The 17,886-nt window shown below is 45.7% G+C and overlaps 1 protein-coding gene across 2 annotated transcripts in view; it reads left to right on the forward strand.

The window, feature by feature from the left end:
- The window catches only part of BMP7 (bone morphogenetic protein 7), an 80,996-nt gene that overhangs the window by 55,367 nt on the left and 7,743 nt on the right, over positions 1-17,886 (forward strand). Inside the window, exons 2-5 of one of the 2 annotated variants that reach the window (XM_081011399.1) lie at positions 1,414-1,606; positions 9,733-9,881; positions 15,072-15,284; positions 16,205-16,281. In XM_081011399.1, coding sequence (XP_080867525.1) covers positions 1,414-1,606; positions 9,733-9,881; positions 15,072-15,284; positions 16,205-16,281 — 632 coding nt within the window. The remainder of the gene's footprint in view (positions 1-1,413; positions 1,607-9,732; positions 9,882-15,071; positions 15,285-16,204; positions 16,282-17,886) is intronic. The other variant, XM_081011400.1, reaches the window with a different exon arrangement.

Genomic DNA, 17,886 nt, shown 5'->3' on the forward strand with positions numbered 1-17,886 from the left:
TGAAGAATTACTAAAGGAGGGGGTCAGGCTGTGTCTTGGCCAAAGGCCTGGTGGAACAGCTCTGTCTTGCAGGCCCTGCGGAAAGATGTCAAGTCCCGCAGGGCCCTAGTCTCTTGTGACAGAGCGTTTCACCAGATCGGAGCCACAGCTGAAAAAGCCATGGCTCTGGTTGAGGCCAGCCTAACTTCTCTGTGGCCCAGGACCTCCAAGGTGTTTTGTTTGAAGACCGTAAGGTCCTCCATGGAACATACCATCTAAACTGGATTCCTTTGTTTGGGTGTCTGCTCATGTGAAAAGGTGGGGAGCTTCCCTCTGTTTCACTATGCCTGTTGCTCTCAGTGAGAGCCTGTTGGATTAAGCCAATGGCCCACTTAGCCCAGCACCAGATGCCAGTGGAAAACCCACAAGCTGGACACAAGCTCAGGAGCCCTCCATCCTCCTGTGGTTTCCTGCAGCTGGTATTCAGAAGCACTACTGCCTCCAACTGTGGGGAGCAGAGCGGAGACATCAAGTAGCCTTTGACAGGCCTCTCCTCCATGAATTGGTCCAGTCCTCTTTTAAAGCCATCTAGGTTGGTGGAGAAATTTGAAGTGGGCAACTTCTTCTAATCACCCTCCAGGGTTCTAAATCATGTGGGGAGCCTCTACAAGTTGAGCATAAGACTTCCTATGGGTGGTAGACCGGTTGTTAACTATATTCCCATGTACTGAATGTATCTTACTGGTGCTTAAAGAGATGTGCCGACTTCTATGCAGGCTGGAGAGCAGCGTTTCCATTGTTCTAGGCACTTTTTGGGACAGGGAATTTCATTAATGCAAGCAGTTTCTGAGCTCTGGGAGCAGTATTGCACCTAAGGCTTCACATTAAAACTGCCACTGCCTCCCCGCTTCCAGCCACTCTCTGACTACTGGAGAAGGGACCCTCATATTATGGGGGCAGGCAGGAGAAGTATGGCTTTGGTTTTTTTTGCAGTCTTAGATGAGGACTAGACCATGTGAAAAATGAATATAAGGTTTTAACTGCAGTTCATTCTTTTTCAGCTTTGTATTCCTGTTATTAAAAAAGCATGCCTAGAAATTCCATTGTAGTGCCTATAACCTAGGTTTAAGGTGCCATTTAGCTCCTAGCTTTCATATCTCAGTTTCTTAACACTGCTGGAGAGCTGGAGTGCACACTCCTCGTACAGCAAGCATGTCTGTATACCAGATGTGCACCCTCTTAAATATTTTTCTGCAAGAGTAGTGGGTCTCTATACTGTTGGTAGAATCCCTACCCAACCATACCCTACTGTGCCCTCCCCCATTGTCTGTGTCCACATTCAGACATATACCACTCTGCTCATATAGAAGTAGGATGTTTTATGGTTCGCCCAAAATGTACGGGTGCCATTAAGTGTGTGTTTTGTTTTTGCAGTGGAGCATGACAAGGAGTTCTATCACCAGCGCAGCCATCGCCGTGAGTTCCGGTTTGACCTCTCCAGAATCCCCGAGGGTGAAACAGTGACTGCTGCTGAGTTTCGGATTTACAAGGACTATATCCGAGAACGTTTTGATAATGAAACATTCCAGATCAGTGTCTACCAGGTCCTCCAGGAACACTCAGGAAGGTGAGTGACTGAGGAAAGACCCCAGCCTGAGCTGTGTGTGTGTGTGTGTGTGTGTGTGTGTGTGTATGTGTGTGTGGAAAAAGACAAGAGCCAATAATTGCGCGAGTGGCTGGAACAATTGCGTGGCATCTCATCCCATAATTCTCATATCTGAATGTGTAAACTCAACCTTTTCAGACTGTCATTGTTTGAGAAGATGCAAAGCAATTTGAAAGCTCTGTCTGTGATGGTTGTTGATCCACAATGGCTGTTTCACACATGCAAACTATCCCTTAAGGTGGCAGCTGAGAAGCACACATAGGGTGAACTCAGCCTTGGTCTAAGAATCAAGGATTGACATATTTCGATGTATGTTGTGCCAGTTTGTGGACCTGGCAGAAAGATTAGAATAGAAAGATTTTGATTATTTGAAATGTGAAGAGAGAAATATAACATGCAGAGGAATTCCTGGGCTAGCCTATGCAAAAAAACGACCAGGACATTAACTGAGGGCTACTGGGAATGCAAGAGAACTGCCCTTCCCTGCTGCCCTGAGGTGTGAACAGAGACTGGAGATTTGGAAGGTTGCTAGGGTAACTGGGTGTGAGCTGACAGGAAAAGAGTGTTTTTAACTAGGTGTGCTGGGAAGAAGAAGGGAGAAAAAAGAGAAAGAGAGATCCGTCTTGGGCAGGCTGGCTGAAGGCAGGCTGGGAGAGATGCCTTGGACTCGAGTGAACAGTAAGACAGATGAGTGGCTCTATTTTCACAGGTGTCTGGCTTGACCCAACTGCACAGACACTGCTGTTATATCTTATAGCTGAGCACTCAAAGAGGGCTTATTAGGCCAGATACTAGAGAGACCCTCCTCGAGACCTGGTTCACCCAAAGCCTTTTCATGCACACATTTGCACCAGGCTTGGTTGGAGGCTCGGAAAGCACGGGCTGGATCCTGACTCCAATCTTGCCAGTTGCCCGACGCTGCTCAGCGTTCGTTGCGAAACGGGACGAGGAACCTTCCTTCCCCTTTGACTTAATGTGACTTTCGTACGGCGTAACTGATTGATTGGCATGCCCTTTGATTTTATTTTGCATTGCGCCTTCTGCATTTAGGAAACCGGATGAATAACAAATTGAGTTTGGTTGGTGTTTTTCTTGACGAAAAAGGATGATGGAAGAAGTGAGTTGTTTAGCTTGGAAGGAGTTTCGTGATTGTGGATGCTCGTCTTCCAGCACTCGGTCCCACTCTTTGGAGGCTAGAGCAGGGAGCGCTAATCCATTATTGCTGTAGAGTAAAATTATTGGTCACCAGGGTAGGAAAGTTCCAAAAGTGTGTGCATATGGTAAGGAGGACTCCCTTTGATCTCTCTCACTGAGGGTTTCCCCCTCCAGGCCTGCTGTTTGCCCAGGACTATAACTAACTACAGGAAAACAAACGCATTATACAATTTCCCAGGCTGACTCACGGCGTGCAGTGACATGCGTCATGTCGGCATGGGAGCTTTTCTTTCTTAAAGGCTGGATTTTTTCCCCCTGTGTAGGTTTAATAATAAAAAGCAGTAGCTTTCAAGAAGTGGCTGCTTTTCTCCCCGTTTCTCTCCCCCCCCCCCTTTAAACTTTCGTGAATCGTGGTTTGTGGGTGAAGGAGATGAGTCAAGCAGTAAAGGAAGCATGAGAGCCTTTCACCTCTGGAAATTCCACATCAGATGCTGGTGTTGAGTCCAAGAGCAATGCTTTCTCATCCCTGCTTCCTGTGGGAGTCCTTCGGTCAGATGTTGGTTATGACTTGAAAGCCCCAGGATGCGTTTCAGTGGCAGAAACCTGGCGAACAAGTTGTGTGGTCTCCTTGATGCAAACCAGTAGAGGGAGGCCTCAAAAGCATTGTCTGTTTCCCAGGCTGGCCTTTTATAAGGGGGAAAGGGAACTCTGGGGCCTGGACTTACAAAGTGTGTCTCAAGCAACCTCAAAAGGTGCCTTATAGCGACGGGTCAAGCTGTTTTTCCAACCAGCCCAATGCTATCTGCTCTTGAGCCCTATTAACCCCTAGGATCTTTCTTGATTGCAAGTCTTTCCCATCAACAATTATATTTTATTTATAAAAATATTTTATTTATAAAGATATTTATACTGCCAACCTAGCAGTTCGAAAATACGTCGAAAATACGCAAGTAGATAAATACGTTCGAAAATACGCAAGTAAATAAATAGGTACCACTCCGGCGGGAAGGTAAACGGTGTTTCCGTGCGCTGCTCTGGTTTGCCAGAAGCGGCTTAGTCATGCTGGCCACATGAGCTGTACGCCGGCTCCCTCGGCCAATAAAGCAAGATGAGCGCCGCAACCCCAGAGTCGGCCACGACTGGACCTAATGGTCAGGGGTCCCTTTACCTTTATAGCATAAAAAACTCAAAGCTGTTTGCAGCAGTATCTATATATATAATAAAAACACATAAAAATTATAATCAGAGACCACCAACTAACTATTCCTCTGCATAGCTCAGTTGGTTAGATCATGGTACTGATAACATCAGGGTCGCAGGTTTGATCCCCATATGGGACAACTGCATATTCCTGCATTGCAGGGGGTTGGGCTAGATGATCCTTAGGGTCCCTTCCAGCCTCTACAATTCTAAGATTCTAGGAATGCTCTCCTCCTCTCTATTCTTCTGCAGGTCTTTATATTCTTCTGTTTGTTCCTTGCTAGTTCAGCACCATATCTCTTCCTCTCTTGCATTTTCATGTTTTTTAATCTTCTGCCACTTTATGGGACTTTGACAATTATTTTTTGTTTGTGTTATTCCGCTTCTTTCTCTTAAATGCTTTGAAACTCATTTATTTCATTTTGTGCGTTTTGGCTTGCTGATTTCTAATTCTGCTCCACCTCCACCTCCTTCAGTTTAACTTTTAAAGCCCTCTGCAGGTGTTCTGATGCCACATCAATGTGATTTTTCTGGGGTTCTAGAGCATGCAGGGAACCTCCACAAGTGCAGGGGGATATCCCTGCTCCATGCAATCATCCTGCAACTCATGGAGAATGATGGACAGGATCATGCAAATGTGTGTGGAGCTAACACAATCACACCCTCCTTTTATGTGATTATTTATTTAATGGTTTTGTTCATTTATTTGTTGCCTGTCTGGCCTTTACCATAAGGTTCCAGGGTATTGGGGTGAGCAACAATTTCGAAATATAATATTTAAAAAGTTAAAAGTGTATGATGCGTCCTCAGGAGTAGCGGATGGCAACGGTGGGACAGCAGTGCTCACTTGACCTCCTCACAGCCGTGTTGCTCCTGCTGATTACTGAGAAAGTGAAGGCGAGGAGGGTAAGGAGACTGGCACAGTGCAAACACTGTCAGCGGAGTAAATCTAGGGTGTTTGCACCATGCTCACCTTACCCCTCTCCTTCCTGGGGCTCCTTCCTGAAGCAATGCTGACCTGCCATGCAGTCTGCTATTGGTCCTAAAATATGTATCTCAAGTATCGTAGATCAGATGCACAGTTTTTACTAAGTTGAAATCTTGGTCTGTTGGGCAGGTTCTGTTTTTGTTCAGAGCCTAATTTTTTATTCAGTTTTTAGGCATTTCACAAACAAGAGGTACACATTTAAATAGTTAAATAATTAAACCATTAAATAAGAGGTATACATTTATAACTCTTTTCAGATAGTTATTGTTATGTACTGAAGTTCTCACCCTGGGCCAGCAGGGGGATACTGTAGATAGTTATGCAAATGAAGGATCGAAAGTGACGTTCAGTGATTGGATAGTTTTAGAAAGTTGTTACAGTAACGTGGTACTGAAGCTCTATAAAAGCAGGCTGACTGAGCCCTTCAGTTCAGTTCTCTTGTGAATGGCCTGTGAATAAACAAGAGCTGTTTGAAGAATCGCTGCGTCGTCTGCTATGTCTACCCACTATTTAACAGTTATTGTCTCCTAAAGTGGCTCACCACATTTACTACTACTACTACTACTACTAGCACCACTATTATTATTATTATTATTTATTAATTTACCAGCCCTTCACCCAAAGGTCCCAGGGTGGGTAACATAATATTAAAACACAATAGCAAAAACAGTTCAAAACAAACAATAAGATGGGTCCTAAAAATAGACACCTCTTGACAAAAGCCAGGGCAAAGAGGTGCGTCTTCAGCATACACCAGAAGCTATATAGTGATATAACTATAATGAAAAAGAGTCCTGCCATCAGGTTTACAAACTAAACAGGCAAAACCCACAATGGAAAAGGAAAGTCGGGAAGAAGGTAGAGGAGGGAGATTCAGCTCTTTGAAGCTGGAACAAAGTGATGAGCTACAAACATTTATATTCAGTCAGGCTGATTGCCCTTTGTGGGTTGTTCTTGCCTGAGTAGCAGTTGGTCCCATGATTCAGGAAAGGGTAAGATCGGCCCAGTATACCTGAAGGAGAGTCTCCACCCCCATTGTTCATCTCGGACACTGAGGTCCAGCTCCGAGGGCCTTCTGGCAGTTCCCTCACTGTGAGGTTACAGGGAACCAGGCAGAGGGCCTTCTCGGTAGTGGCACCCACCCTGTGGAACGCCCTCCCATCAGATGTCAAGGAAATAAACAAATAAACAACTACCTGACTTTTAGAAAACATCTGAAAGCAGCCCTGTTCAGGGAAGTTTTTAATGTTTGATGTTTTATCATGTTTTTAATATTCGGTTGGGAGCCGCCCAGAGAGGCTGAGGAGACCTGGCCAGATGGGCAGGATAAATATTATTATTAGTGAGGTCTTGTTTCTTTGGCTGGTGCATGGGGCCAGAGTGTCCTTTCTCGTTGCTTCTTCAGTCCCCTAGCAACTGGCATTTGGAGCAGAGTTATTTCTGGCAGGGGGCATGGAAGCGACACACGGGAACAGGATGGGGGGGCTCCCCCTTGCCACAATGTTATCCCAGAAAGACAGGGAGTGCCACCCTCCAATGGCCTATTGGTAGAGCATCTTCTTTGCATGTAGAAGGTCCCAGGCTCAAACCCCAGCAGCTCCAGGTAGGGCTGGGAAAGTCCTGGGTCTGAAAACTTGGGGAGCTGCTGCCAGTCAGTGGTCCAACAGCTTCCTGGGTTCCTAAGGCTGTCTCGTGAACACACAGCTGGTCTCATCTTTGCCTCTGTTGGAATGATCGCAAAGTAATTAGTTACACAAATATCTATGCAAAGTGTGCACAAGATGTTTGGCAAGATGATACATGAGAGTCAGCAAAACAGACCGAAATTGAAGGTGCCGTGTTTGCATATCCAATTACCAAGCTTGCACAAACAGCCACAATATCTGGGCTAGTAGTATAAACATAGATGTTGTGGTTGTTTGTGCAAGATTGGCATATATTAGCTCTAAGAGCAGTATATTTATATGGAACCTTTTATAGTTGGACCAGACGTCTGAAAGTAAGTGCGTGTGGTTGTGTGTTCACAGGTTGCATTGTTGCTCTGCCTCTCCCGTTCAGCCCCTGAGATGCTCAGTTTATTAGCAGGGGTGACGTCTCTCCTCTATATCATCCTATGTTTACTTGTCTTTGCAAATGCAATCCTATAAATGGCATAAGTTGCAATTCAACGCCGAAGGTGTTTTATTTCTCATGAGCATATTGCAATATCACAGTGTTTGCAAGACGGGAAAAGCTCTTGTAGGAACCATAGATAAAAGAATGAAGAAATACCACCTTCTAGTAACATTTCCCCATAAAAAACGATTGTATATTATGATTACATATTATGATGTTTTCATTTATGCATTGCTTCTTATGAAGCATCTCAAAGCAGTTTCCCAACACAATAAAACATATATAAAAATTGTGTACAGTGGTACCTCGGGTTAAGAACTTAATTCGTTCCGGAGGTCTGTTCTTAACCTGAAACTGTTCTTAACCTGAAACACCACTTTAGCTAATGGGGCCTCCTGCTGCCGCCGCGCCGCCAGAGCACGATTTCTGTTCTCATCCTGAAGCAAAGTTCTTAACCTGAAGCACTATTTCTGAGTTAGCGGAGTCTGTAACCTGAAGTGTATGTAACCTGAAGCGTATGTAACCCGAGGTACCACTGTATATAAAAAAATTAAAAAGAATTGCACATATTTAAAAACAGTTAAAACAATTAGAGGCAACAACTGATTTATGCTCATGTATGTGCGCATCGCAGCAACCTGGAAGTGGCCAGAAAAGCTGGAATAGGAGGGGCAGAGCGGGCTTATGTGCACTCTGCTATCATGTGCAATGACCCAGAATGCAGCCCCCCCCCCCCACAAATTGGGGGTTGCCTGTGCATATAGATATAGATAGATAGATATAATTTCACATCTCCTACAGATTCTAACTAGAATATACTGCATTTACTTGACTCTAACGTTCCCCCTTTTTGGACAAATTTCGTTGCGAAAATTAAGATGCGCATTAGATTCAGTGGCACATTTAAATTCACCAGCAAATACTTTTTTGGGTTTCAAGGTTCTGAAAATTGAGGTGCACGTTAGACTCAATGGTGCATTAGACTCGAGTAAATACGGTCCTTCTCTAACTGTTGAAAAAGGAAGGTCTTCAACAGATGCCATAAGGCAATAGAGATGTTGCCTTTCTGAGATGTAACATGAGGGAGTTTCAAACGGGTAGTGCTGCCACACTGATGGCCCGATTCCGACATCATGTGGAATGGACCTCCTGGTAAGATGGCACCTTCCAGATGCCCTTTCTTGCAGACTGTAGCGATTGGCTCAGCATACAAGGGGTGAGATGGTCCTTTATGCTGATGCATAAATTGAGCAACGATTCACACGTGCGCGGACATCACTTGATATCTTTCAGATGAGCTCCCTCCTTTCTTAGTTGTGAAGTATTGTCTTCTGAAGGCAAATGTTGGTTGATATGAAACCTCTGTTTGCAGTATTTGTTCTGTGGAATGCAACAGAACAACATGCAACAGGATGTCACTGAAACCTTAAAATTACAAAGCGTCCTGAAGTAGGGCTGGGTTTGAAGACTGCTTGGAAGCCATTCTTTATTTGGGGGCACACGTGAACAGTTCTCAGTACCTTCTCTCTCCACCCCGCTCACTTAAAATCTAAACTGCGTGAGGAAAGCGTATGCCTTAGGCTATCCTGTCTTAAAATATTTACAAGCGTCCCAGTAAGAATAATTTTCAAGTAAAGCTCTGCATTTGCTTGAATAAAGCAGATGTATGGTTTAAATGTCGCATTCAAATGAAACAATAGTTCTATCAGTTCTATATAATTTGTTTACTTACAGTACAGTCTTATATATCTCTATCCAGCTCCTGCCAACCAAGCAGTTCAAAAGCATGCCAGTGCAAGTAGATAAATAGGTACCACTGTGGTGGGAAGGTAAACGGTGTTTCCGTGCGCTCTGGCACTTGTCACAGTCCTCCGGGCACCAGTAGCGGTTTGGTTGTGCTGGCCACATGAGCTGTAAAGCTGTCTGTGGACAAACACCGGCTCCCTCGGCCCTAAGCAAGGTGAGCGCCACAACCCCATAGTCGCCTTTAACTGGACTTAACGGTCCAGGGGTCCTTTACCTTTACCTTTTACCCCAAGAAAGAATTGCAGCTTAGTATTCTTTTAATATGTTCTTTTTATGCATTATCTGTTGGCCAGCCTGTGTATGTGTGTGTTTTGTCTGTATCCGTTAGAGAGTTGGTGTGATTGCTGCCTGCCTGGGTTTTTTGGCTGATTGCAATGTGTGGTATTGTTTGGCTGCTGCCTGAGGTGTTGTGGTCCAGAGTCTACCTCAGTATAAAGACAGACTTGACTGTAAGCAGCAGAGTCAGCACCAAAGCGTGTGGTTTCTTCCCGTAAATTATAAACTTTGCAATTTTTTGGAGGGCTAAATGTCATAAATGCTTTTGGGTTTTTTATTTCATTTGCCTATTCCATCTCTTTGGTGCTACTCTTTAGGTCAGAGATTACCCAATGTTGTTGGACTCCATTTCCTCTTAACCCCAGTAAGCATGACAAGTGGTCAGGGAATTACAGCCCCAACAACATCTAGAGGGCATCCTGTCTGCTATTCCTGCTGTATATGGTTTATCCATGGTTGCTTTTAGTATTCTTTAAATGTAATAAAATGTAGTAATATGTCCTAAAATCCTAATGATTTTCTCTCCTTTTTCTTTATCCCTCTCTAGGGATTCAGATTTGTACTTGCTCGACACTCGGACAATTTGGGCTGCAGAAGAAGGCTGGCTAGTGTTTGATATTACAGCAACTAGTAATCACTGGGTGGTCAACCCACAACACAACCTCGGCTTGCAGCTATCAGTGGAAAGCATAGATGGTATGTTTCAGAAAGGTCATCGCTGACAAATCTCTATTTTGGCTTCCCATCCTGCAGTTTATGGCTAGTTGTTTTTAGAAATGGCAACATTTTCATATCCCAACCCTCCATTCTTGCTGCCCAGATTTGTTCATCTTTCCTGCCTCCCGTACATGGGCCAGATTAATAACGGAGCTCTACTGGAGCAGCTCCACAGGAACCAGATAGTTTCAAAGACTGTCACTTTGGCATTCATTTGCTTTTGAAAAAAGGATGATGCTGTCCCTCATGATTGCTGATAAGAGTTTGGATGGACCCAGCCTACTGAAGTCTTAGAAGTAGTTTTCCATGCTTTATATAGGTATCTGCTGCTTTCCTATGACTATTACTTCTTGTCCTTCTAGTGTCCACTTGACATCTACCATCCTTATATATGTTTCCCGTTCCATCCAGCATTATGGTCCTTCCCTTTCGATGCTTCTTGGAATACTTCCAGAGGCATTGGGTGAAATTCAGCATCACACTCTTGCCAATCGTCTGTGCAAACATTCCGGCTAGTCAGGCGGAACAATACCTTCTCCCTGCGCACTGTTCTAGGGTTCTCCTGACCCACCCAGAGCCATATTTTTGCAGGAGAGGTGGGTGCAGGTGGAAGAGAGGGGAGGAAACCCCATTGCTCAAGTGTTGCCCTGGCACAGGGTGTCTGCTGATGGAGCTGGTTAGACCACTCCTACCCACTGTGTTGCAGCAGGTAATAATCCCAGCAGAATGAGGGTTCTGATCGGCAAGGGACCAGCAGCAAGCAGAGTCAGTGGGCACAAAGCAGGGTCAAGTGAGACCAGGTTGAGCAGATCCACATCCTGGTGGGGTTTAAGACTGGGTAGCTCTATGGGAATGTTGGTATAGTGACAGGTAACCTTGGACACGGGTGGCACTGTGGGTTAAACCACAGAGCCTAGGACTTGCCGATCAGAAGGTCGGCGGTTCGAATCCCCGCGACGGGGTGAGCTCCCGTTGCTCGGTCCCTGCTTCTGCCAATCTAGCAGTTCGAAAGCACGTCAAAGTGCAAGTAGATAAATAGGTAAGGAAGGTGGGAAGGTAAATGGCGTTTCCGTGCGCTGCTCTGGTTCGCCAGAAGCGGCTTAGTCATGCTGGCCACATGACCCGGAAGCTGTACGCCGGCTCCCTCGGCCAATAAAGCGAGATGAGTGCCGCAACCCCAGAGTCGGCCACGACTGGACCTAATGGTCAGGAGTCCCTTTACCTTTACCTTTACCTTGGACTGAGCCTCCCATGGACAAGCTGGGGGCAATGATCTGGACCAATTGACATTTCCATAATATTTTAGGTCTTTAAAATATAAGCCAATTCTGAGCTGTAGCTACAGGGGTGCTACCGAGGGGTTGGTTTTTTTGTGTGTGTGTATACGCAAATGTATGTGGGGGGGGGGTACCGAGCTGGGTCTTTGGCCACTTAGGTATTTAAAAATTCCAACACAGTATATTCAAGGCCAGCACCAGATTCAGGTGGTAACATCCTTGAATCCTCAGAGGGAATGCACCCCCAGGCTGAATGTTTCTTCCAGGTGCAACAGAACTCCCAACCAACAAACGTAATCCATTTTATCAGGGATGACTTCTGTTTATTCACCCTAACCAGCTCCAAAGTGGTCCCCCAGACACAGGTTCAGTGCCCCCATTGCCTCTCTAGCATTTAAAGATTTAAATGTGAAACAGAACAATGCGATTGGTGACATCTTGGCCCCAGACCCTGGACCCATTTCTGGGTTTTTTTTGGCAACATTCAGAACACCCTGTCCCTGCCCTCACCAGAAACAGACTTCCCTTTTTCCAAACCAAGCACGAATGAAAACCAGGAGGAACAAGGAGATCCATTATATGGGTAGTAGCTTAGCCGAGGAACAGATGGAATGCATGGCATTGACACGGCCCTTGGTGTCCATCCCAGTTGTCCCATGGAGACCTTGGTCAGCCCAAGCCGAGTTGTTTTGAAGTGTTGTTTGAAACGATAATGAAAGACATTAGTTCATATTTAATAGCAATCCCGATTCCTTTGTATCAGCGCCAGCGAGATCCAGCAACGATAGGAAAGGAAAGGGAATTTTAAAGGCTCTTTGTTTACTCTTAGAAAGTTTGGATAAAGTGAAGCAATGCGAGAGAGGCTGAAGTAATTTTTTAGCCTGGGGCATTCTGTCATCTTCTAAGCACTCTTAATTCTTTCCTCCCTGACAATATGTTGGAGCAGCAGCTGACTTCTCGGAGCTTACTTGGGTTTCTTACTTATTACGGGTTCACATCCTGTTTGTCTCATTGCGGAGGAAAGGAAAGCAGAGCCTGAACCTCTGTGCATTTGCTTGGCACAAAGTCTCGTTGAGTTTAATGGGACTCACTCCCAAGGAACTGTGCATCGAATTATATAGCCTCCAAGGTGCTGAAGCCTAAGGAGAGTCATTTGAGAATATGGTTGTCTCTTTACATTTAATTGTGGGACATCAGTATCGGTTTTTAAGTCCTTAAGGCCTCGGTCCTGTATACCTGAAGGAGCGCCTCCACCCCCATCTTTCAGCTGAGATCCAGCGCCGAGGGCCTTCTGGCGGTTCCCTCATTGCGAGAAGTGAGGCTACAGGGAACCAGACAGAGGGCCTTCTCAGTAGTGGCGCCCGCCCTGTGGAACGCCCTCCCATCAGATGTCAAAGAGATAAACAATTACCTGACATTCAGAAGACATCTTAAGGCAGCCCTGTTCAGGGAAGTTTTTAATATGTAACGCTGTACTGTTTTTAACACTTGATTGGGAGCCGCCCAGAGTGGCTGGGGAAACTCAGCCAGATGGGCGGGGTATAAATAATAAATTATTATTATATTATTATTACTAAAGAACCGTTGTTGTTTAAATAATGCAACCATTTGAGCATACGAATACCCATGCAAGATCAGCCCCAAAGCACATTTAGTTCAGTATCCTGTTCTCCTATAATTGGCAGCCAATAATAAGATTCTAAATTGACCCAGCCTGCTGTAAATACTTTGAATTTGCCTAGGCGAGAGCAGGTCAAAAGAGCAGTGATCCCCTTTCTTGTGGCATCTTACTTAAAAGTCGACCCATTTAAATGAACGAACATGGCCAAGCTAGGTCCATTAATTTCAATGGATCTGCTCTGAGTAAAACTTAGTGGACTACCACAATATATTTGTTTAGACTTCTTTCCCACCTTTCCTCAATGAGCTCCAAGTGGCACACATGGTTCTCTCCCTCCCCATTTCATCATCACACCAACTCTTTGAGGTAGGCTAGCCTGAGAAGGTGAATGACCGGCTCACAGTCACCCCAGTGAACTTCATGGCAGAGTGATGATATGCCCTGGTATTGCGTGTCCTGGCTCAACACACTAACCACTATACCACACTGCCTTTAGGCTGCAGCATCGAGAACAATCAACCCTGGCTTGTGGGAATACACAGATCTGAATAGCCAGGCATAATCCAGCTTGCACACCGAAGTTCAAAAGTTGGCGTCAGTAAGCAAAATATATTGGAAAGACTAAAGCCATTTCTTGCCCTCAAGCGCAATCTATCCGGAATGGCACTGGACTTCATTTAAGATGAGACGTTTTTATTTTAAGCCAATAACCTTCCAGTGAGAATTTAGTGTTCTGCTGAGCCTAGTTTTTATGGTTCCTTTTTACAGGATCACATCAAATTCTAAGCTGCTGAACTCAAAGAAACCTCTCTTAAAAGCAAAAAAGCAAAATAAATACTATAAATAAATAATAATAATAATAAAAACCCAGGGAAGTCTAATATTGAAGTTGACCTAGCATAACATAACATTTACTTCAGTTTGGGCACCGTGGCATATAACACAACATTTGTTGTGTTGAAGCATTGCTTGCGAGAAAAGCTGCCGTAATTTCAGGGCCCAGTTTTTGATCCTAAATCTAGTGAGAAAGGCTTTGGGAGCAAACCGGAAGAGTAAAAAAAATCTGTAACCACTGACTTGTGGGGACATCTTTCAGAGAAGAAAGGGCAAAGGAGTAAACCCTTCACAAATCCAGAGTAGAGCCCCTAAGATAACAACAACAACAACAACAACAACAACAAACAACAACAAAAACAAAAACAACAATTTATTATTTGTACCCCGTCCATCTGGCTGGGTTTCCCCAGCCACTCTGGGCAGCTTCCAACAAAGATTAAAAATACATCAAAATGTCACACATTAAAAACTGCCCTGATCAGGGCTGCCTTCAGATGTTTTCTAAATGGCAGGTAGTTGTTTATCTCTTTGACATCTGATGGGAGGGCGTTCCACAGGGTGGGTGCCACTACCAAGAAGGCCCTCTGCCTGGTTCCCTGTAGCTTTGCTTCTTGAAGTGAGGGAACCTCCAAAAGGTCCTCTGTTCTGGACCTCAGCGTCCGGGCATAACGATGGGGGTGGAGACCCTCCTTCAGGTATACTGGGCCAAGGCCGTTTAGGGCTTTAAAGGTCAACACCAACACTTTAAATTGTGCTTGGAAACGTACTGGGAGCCAATGTAGCTCTTTCAAGACCGGTGTTATGTGGTCTCGGCGGCCGCCCCCAGTCACCAGCCTAGCTGCCGCATTCTGGATTATTTGTAGTTTCCGGGTCATCTTCAAAGGTAGCCCCACGTAGAGTGCATTGCAGTAGTCCAAGCGGGAGATAACTAACTAGAGCATGCACCACTTTGGCGAGTGCCTTGCATCCCACCTTCTGGCAATTCCTGTAGCCAGGATGGTGCCAAACATATTGCTCTGCTTTCCTTTGGACCACATCAGCGAGACTGAGAGAGGGGACCTGTCATCTGGGCAGCCCAGGACCTCCATACACACAGGCTTGCACCCTGGGGTGGTTCTTTGGTGTTGCAGATGCAGCAAAAAGAGAGCAGGGGGCAGCAGTTAGGAGTTACCAGTCTCTGCAGCCACAGCAGGCGCTGGGATTCTCCAGCAGCTTGACTTCAGCCGTGGAGGCTCACTCCGTTGTCTCTTGAGACAAATGGATGCCGACGACAAGTTTTTAAGTTAGCCTCAGCGTGCGTCTGGAAAGCCATGGGAGTTTAGCTTGTGGGTTTGCAGGTCCAGCTATTTGTCTTCCTGCTCTTCCTGGTGCAAATGGGAAGCAGGTAACACTCCGCTTCAGAGCTAATGGTCTGTCTGTCCCCCATCTCCTTAGGGCAAAGCATCAATCCCAAGTTAGCTGGTCTTATTGGAAGACACGGCCCGCAAAACAAGCAGCCCTTCACCGTGGCTTTCTTCAAAGCCACAGAGGTGCATCTCCGCAGTATCCGTTCCGCAGGAGGCAAACAGCGGAACCAGAACCGGTCGAAGACGCCAAAGAACCAAGAAGCCTTTCGGGTGTCAAACCTCGGAGGTATGCTGGGATTAGGTGTGTGCTTTCCATAAAGCTAACCCTGGTGGGGAATGCAGTTTAAAAGCTGGAACGATTTCTGTTTCAGGGAGTGAATTCTGGGTGGGGCCTTACAGGCCAGCAGTCAGGGTAGAAGATGGGCGGAGCAGGAGTTCCACTGGCTGGGTGGGACCCCACCGATGGCACTTCTGGCCATCCACAAGTTTGCCGCATTGTGTGCCGCAGAGCCATCAAGCCATAACATAACCGTGGTTCCCAACTCTGAGCCAGGCACCAAACTATATGGAGAAATAGGCACCGCATCTTGTGTGCGATGTTACAACTGCCTACCAGAGAGGAGAAGCCTGACTGAGGCTAAAGTGTGAGTGTGTTTTGCCTTTGCCCAGTTAATGAACAAGTAGCCATAGGCAAAAGCACTTGAATAAATACAAGCTAGGGTTGTGTAAACACAGAAGCATCGTTTACTTTTCTGAGGTTTTGCCCTGGTTTAAGTGAGAGGGCAAAGCTGATTTTGCAAATACAATATGTGGATGAGAGGTAACAATAATTTGTTTCTGGGGGCTTCCTTGATTTTTCACAGGAAACAATAGGCTGCTTAAAATGCTCATTAACAACGTTTCCTATTGTTGAAGCTTATAATACAATAAGTCATGAAGTGTAATGGCATTCACCTCTCGCAATACTGCCAACAGCTTTTCCTTGCACAGAGTTTGAGGCAGAATTTTGATCCTGCCCCCAACTCAAATTTTGATATGTGCCCACTCAAAAAAAAGTCTGATGTTAAAATGTTCATGTAAGTCACTAGTGAGGGTGACAGAAATTGCCCTTAACTGGGCTGTGCAGTCACTAAAATTGCCGTGTAGTTTGCTGCTGGTCAATCTCAGCTAACATGGTAATTTTTTTCTCTCCTTTTCCTACTCAACACTTTTCAAACTCAGAAAACAGCAGCACTGACCAGAGACAAGCTTGCAAGAAACATGAGCTCTATGTCAGCTTCAGGGATCTTGGCTGGCAGGTAATGTGATTTCTGTGCTTGGAATCAGAGATTTGTGGTGCATTTTTAGTCCTCTGTTGCTATTGTGCCGGTAATGTGAACCCCATGACCCAGTTTTCCAAGTTCTGACCCTTAGAGAAGAGCAGTGGCTAAGCCCATCCTGGCAGTTGCTGCAAACTTCTAATGTACGATAATACCTCCGCAATCGTTTGCCTCGTCTAGTGTCCATTCCGGCGAATGTCTGTGGCAAACCCGGAAGTACTGGAACGGATTACTTCCGGGTTTGCCGCTTACGCTTTGCCCTGCATCCTTTTTGGCTAGCGATCAGGGCTCTGGAATGGATCCCGGTCGCAAAACAAGGTACCACTGTATGTCTGCAAAGTCATAACAATCGGAGGGATGGGGGGGGGGGGATATTATTGATTGGTGATCAGTCCTGCAGATTTGCAACTCCTTAAGGTCATGCTCTCAGCTTAGTTTGTTGAACTCTAATTTAGCTGCCCCCATCTGAAAGTCTGCTGGTTTAATGATGAGCAAATGCCCTCACCAAAATCAGCCACGATTTGATCAGCCCTGCGTACTGAATCTTGAAAAATGTGAAGAGGTTGCTTAATGCCAGTGGGGCGCATGCCCCAAATGCAGTTGTTTTCCAATTTCACAAAAGATTACCTGTGTGTTCAGAAGCAGGTTAACAAATTTGTGTTCTTAGTGGGGTGCCCCAAACACTCCCCCTCCTTGCTCATCTTCAAAGCCATCCTCAAAGACTAGCGATTTACTGAGAGTGATGGCAGATGTAGCATTGAAACAGCAGCCACCAGAAGCCCGCCAGGGAGCACAAAAGCCAAGTCTGCCTCCCCAATTGGCCATCAACAAGGGGTATTCACTAGTCCTAAAGATGGAAGCTCCACCTAGTTATTGGCTCCAAAAGCCATTGGCAGAACCATCCTTCCAGAATGGGGCCATTTGGTTCCTTCACCAAGTAGCTGGAACTTGATTCCCTTGCACCACCAAAAATGCCCAGCTGCAAAGCGAGAGATGCAGTGAAAAATGGTTCTTGATAAGCTGGAGGGCAACATTTCCTCCTGAGCAACCTTCTTAGGGCTGCTCACATGCCACTTGGGGGCAGGGCCAGAGGCAGAAAGTGGGTGGAGCAATCCATGTAAATTTTGCCTTTGTACAGTAGGGTAGCTTTTGCACCCTCCTCTCTGTCTTCCATCCAGACAGGCCAGAACCATTATCAGGATATAAGGACACATTCCAGCAAGGCAAAAACCAGCCAGGCAATAAGATGTGAAGCAGGGCCAAATGAGGGGTGTGGCCTGGGGCAAGGGTATGGTGCAAGGGGAACTCCCAAGGGTCAGATGCAAAGGCTTATAGGGCTGTATTTGACCTCTAGATCTGAGGCTCCGTACCCCTGATGTGCAGCAGAATAGTCACAAAATCCTCGTTTCCTGCTTGGCAGGGGGTTGGACTCGATGGCCCTTATGGTCTCTTCCAACTCTATGATTCTATGATTCTATTCCTTCAATAGCTCCACTTGCATGTAGCAGCCAACCAGACTTTCTTATAGGCAATTATAGTAAAGTACAAGCTGCTTGTTGGCGAATTCTACCCAGTTCCTGCTCT

Source organism: Podarcis pityusensis, assembly GCF_964106645.2.
Source record: "Podarcis pityusensis genome assembly, chromosome: 6".
Lineage (NCBI taxonomy): Eukaryota > Metazoa > Chordata > Lepidosauria > Squamata > Lacertidae > Podarcis > Podarcis pityusensis.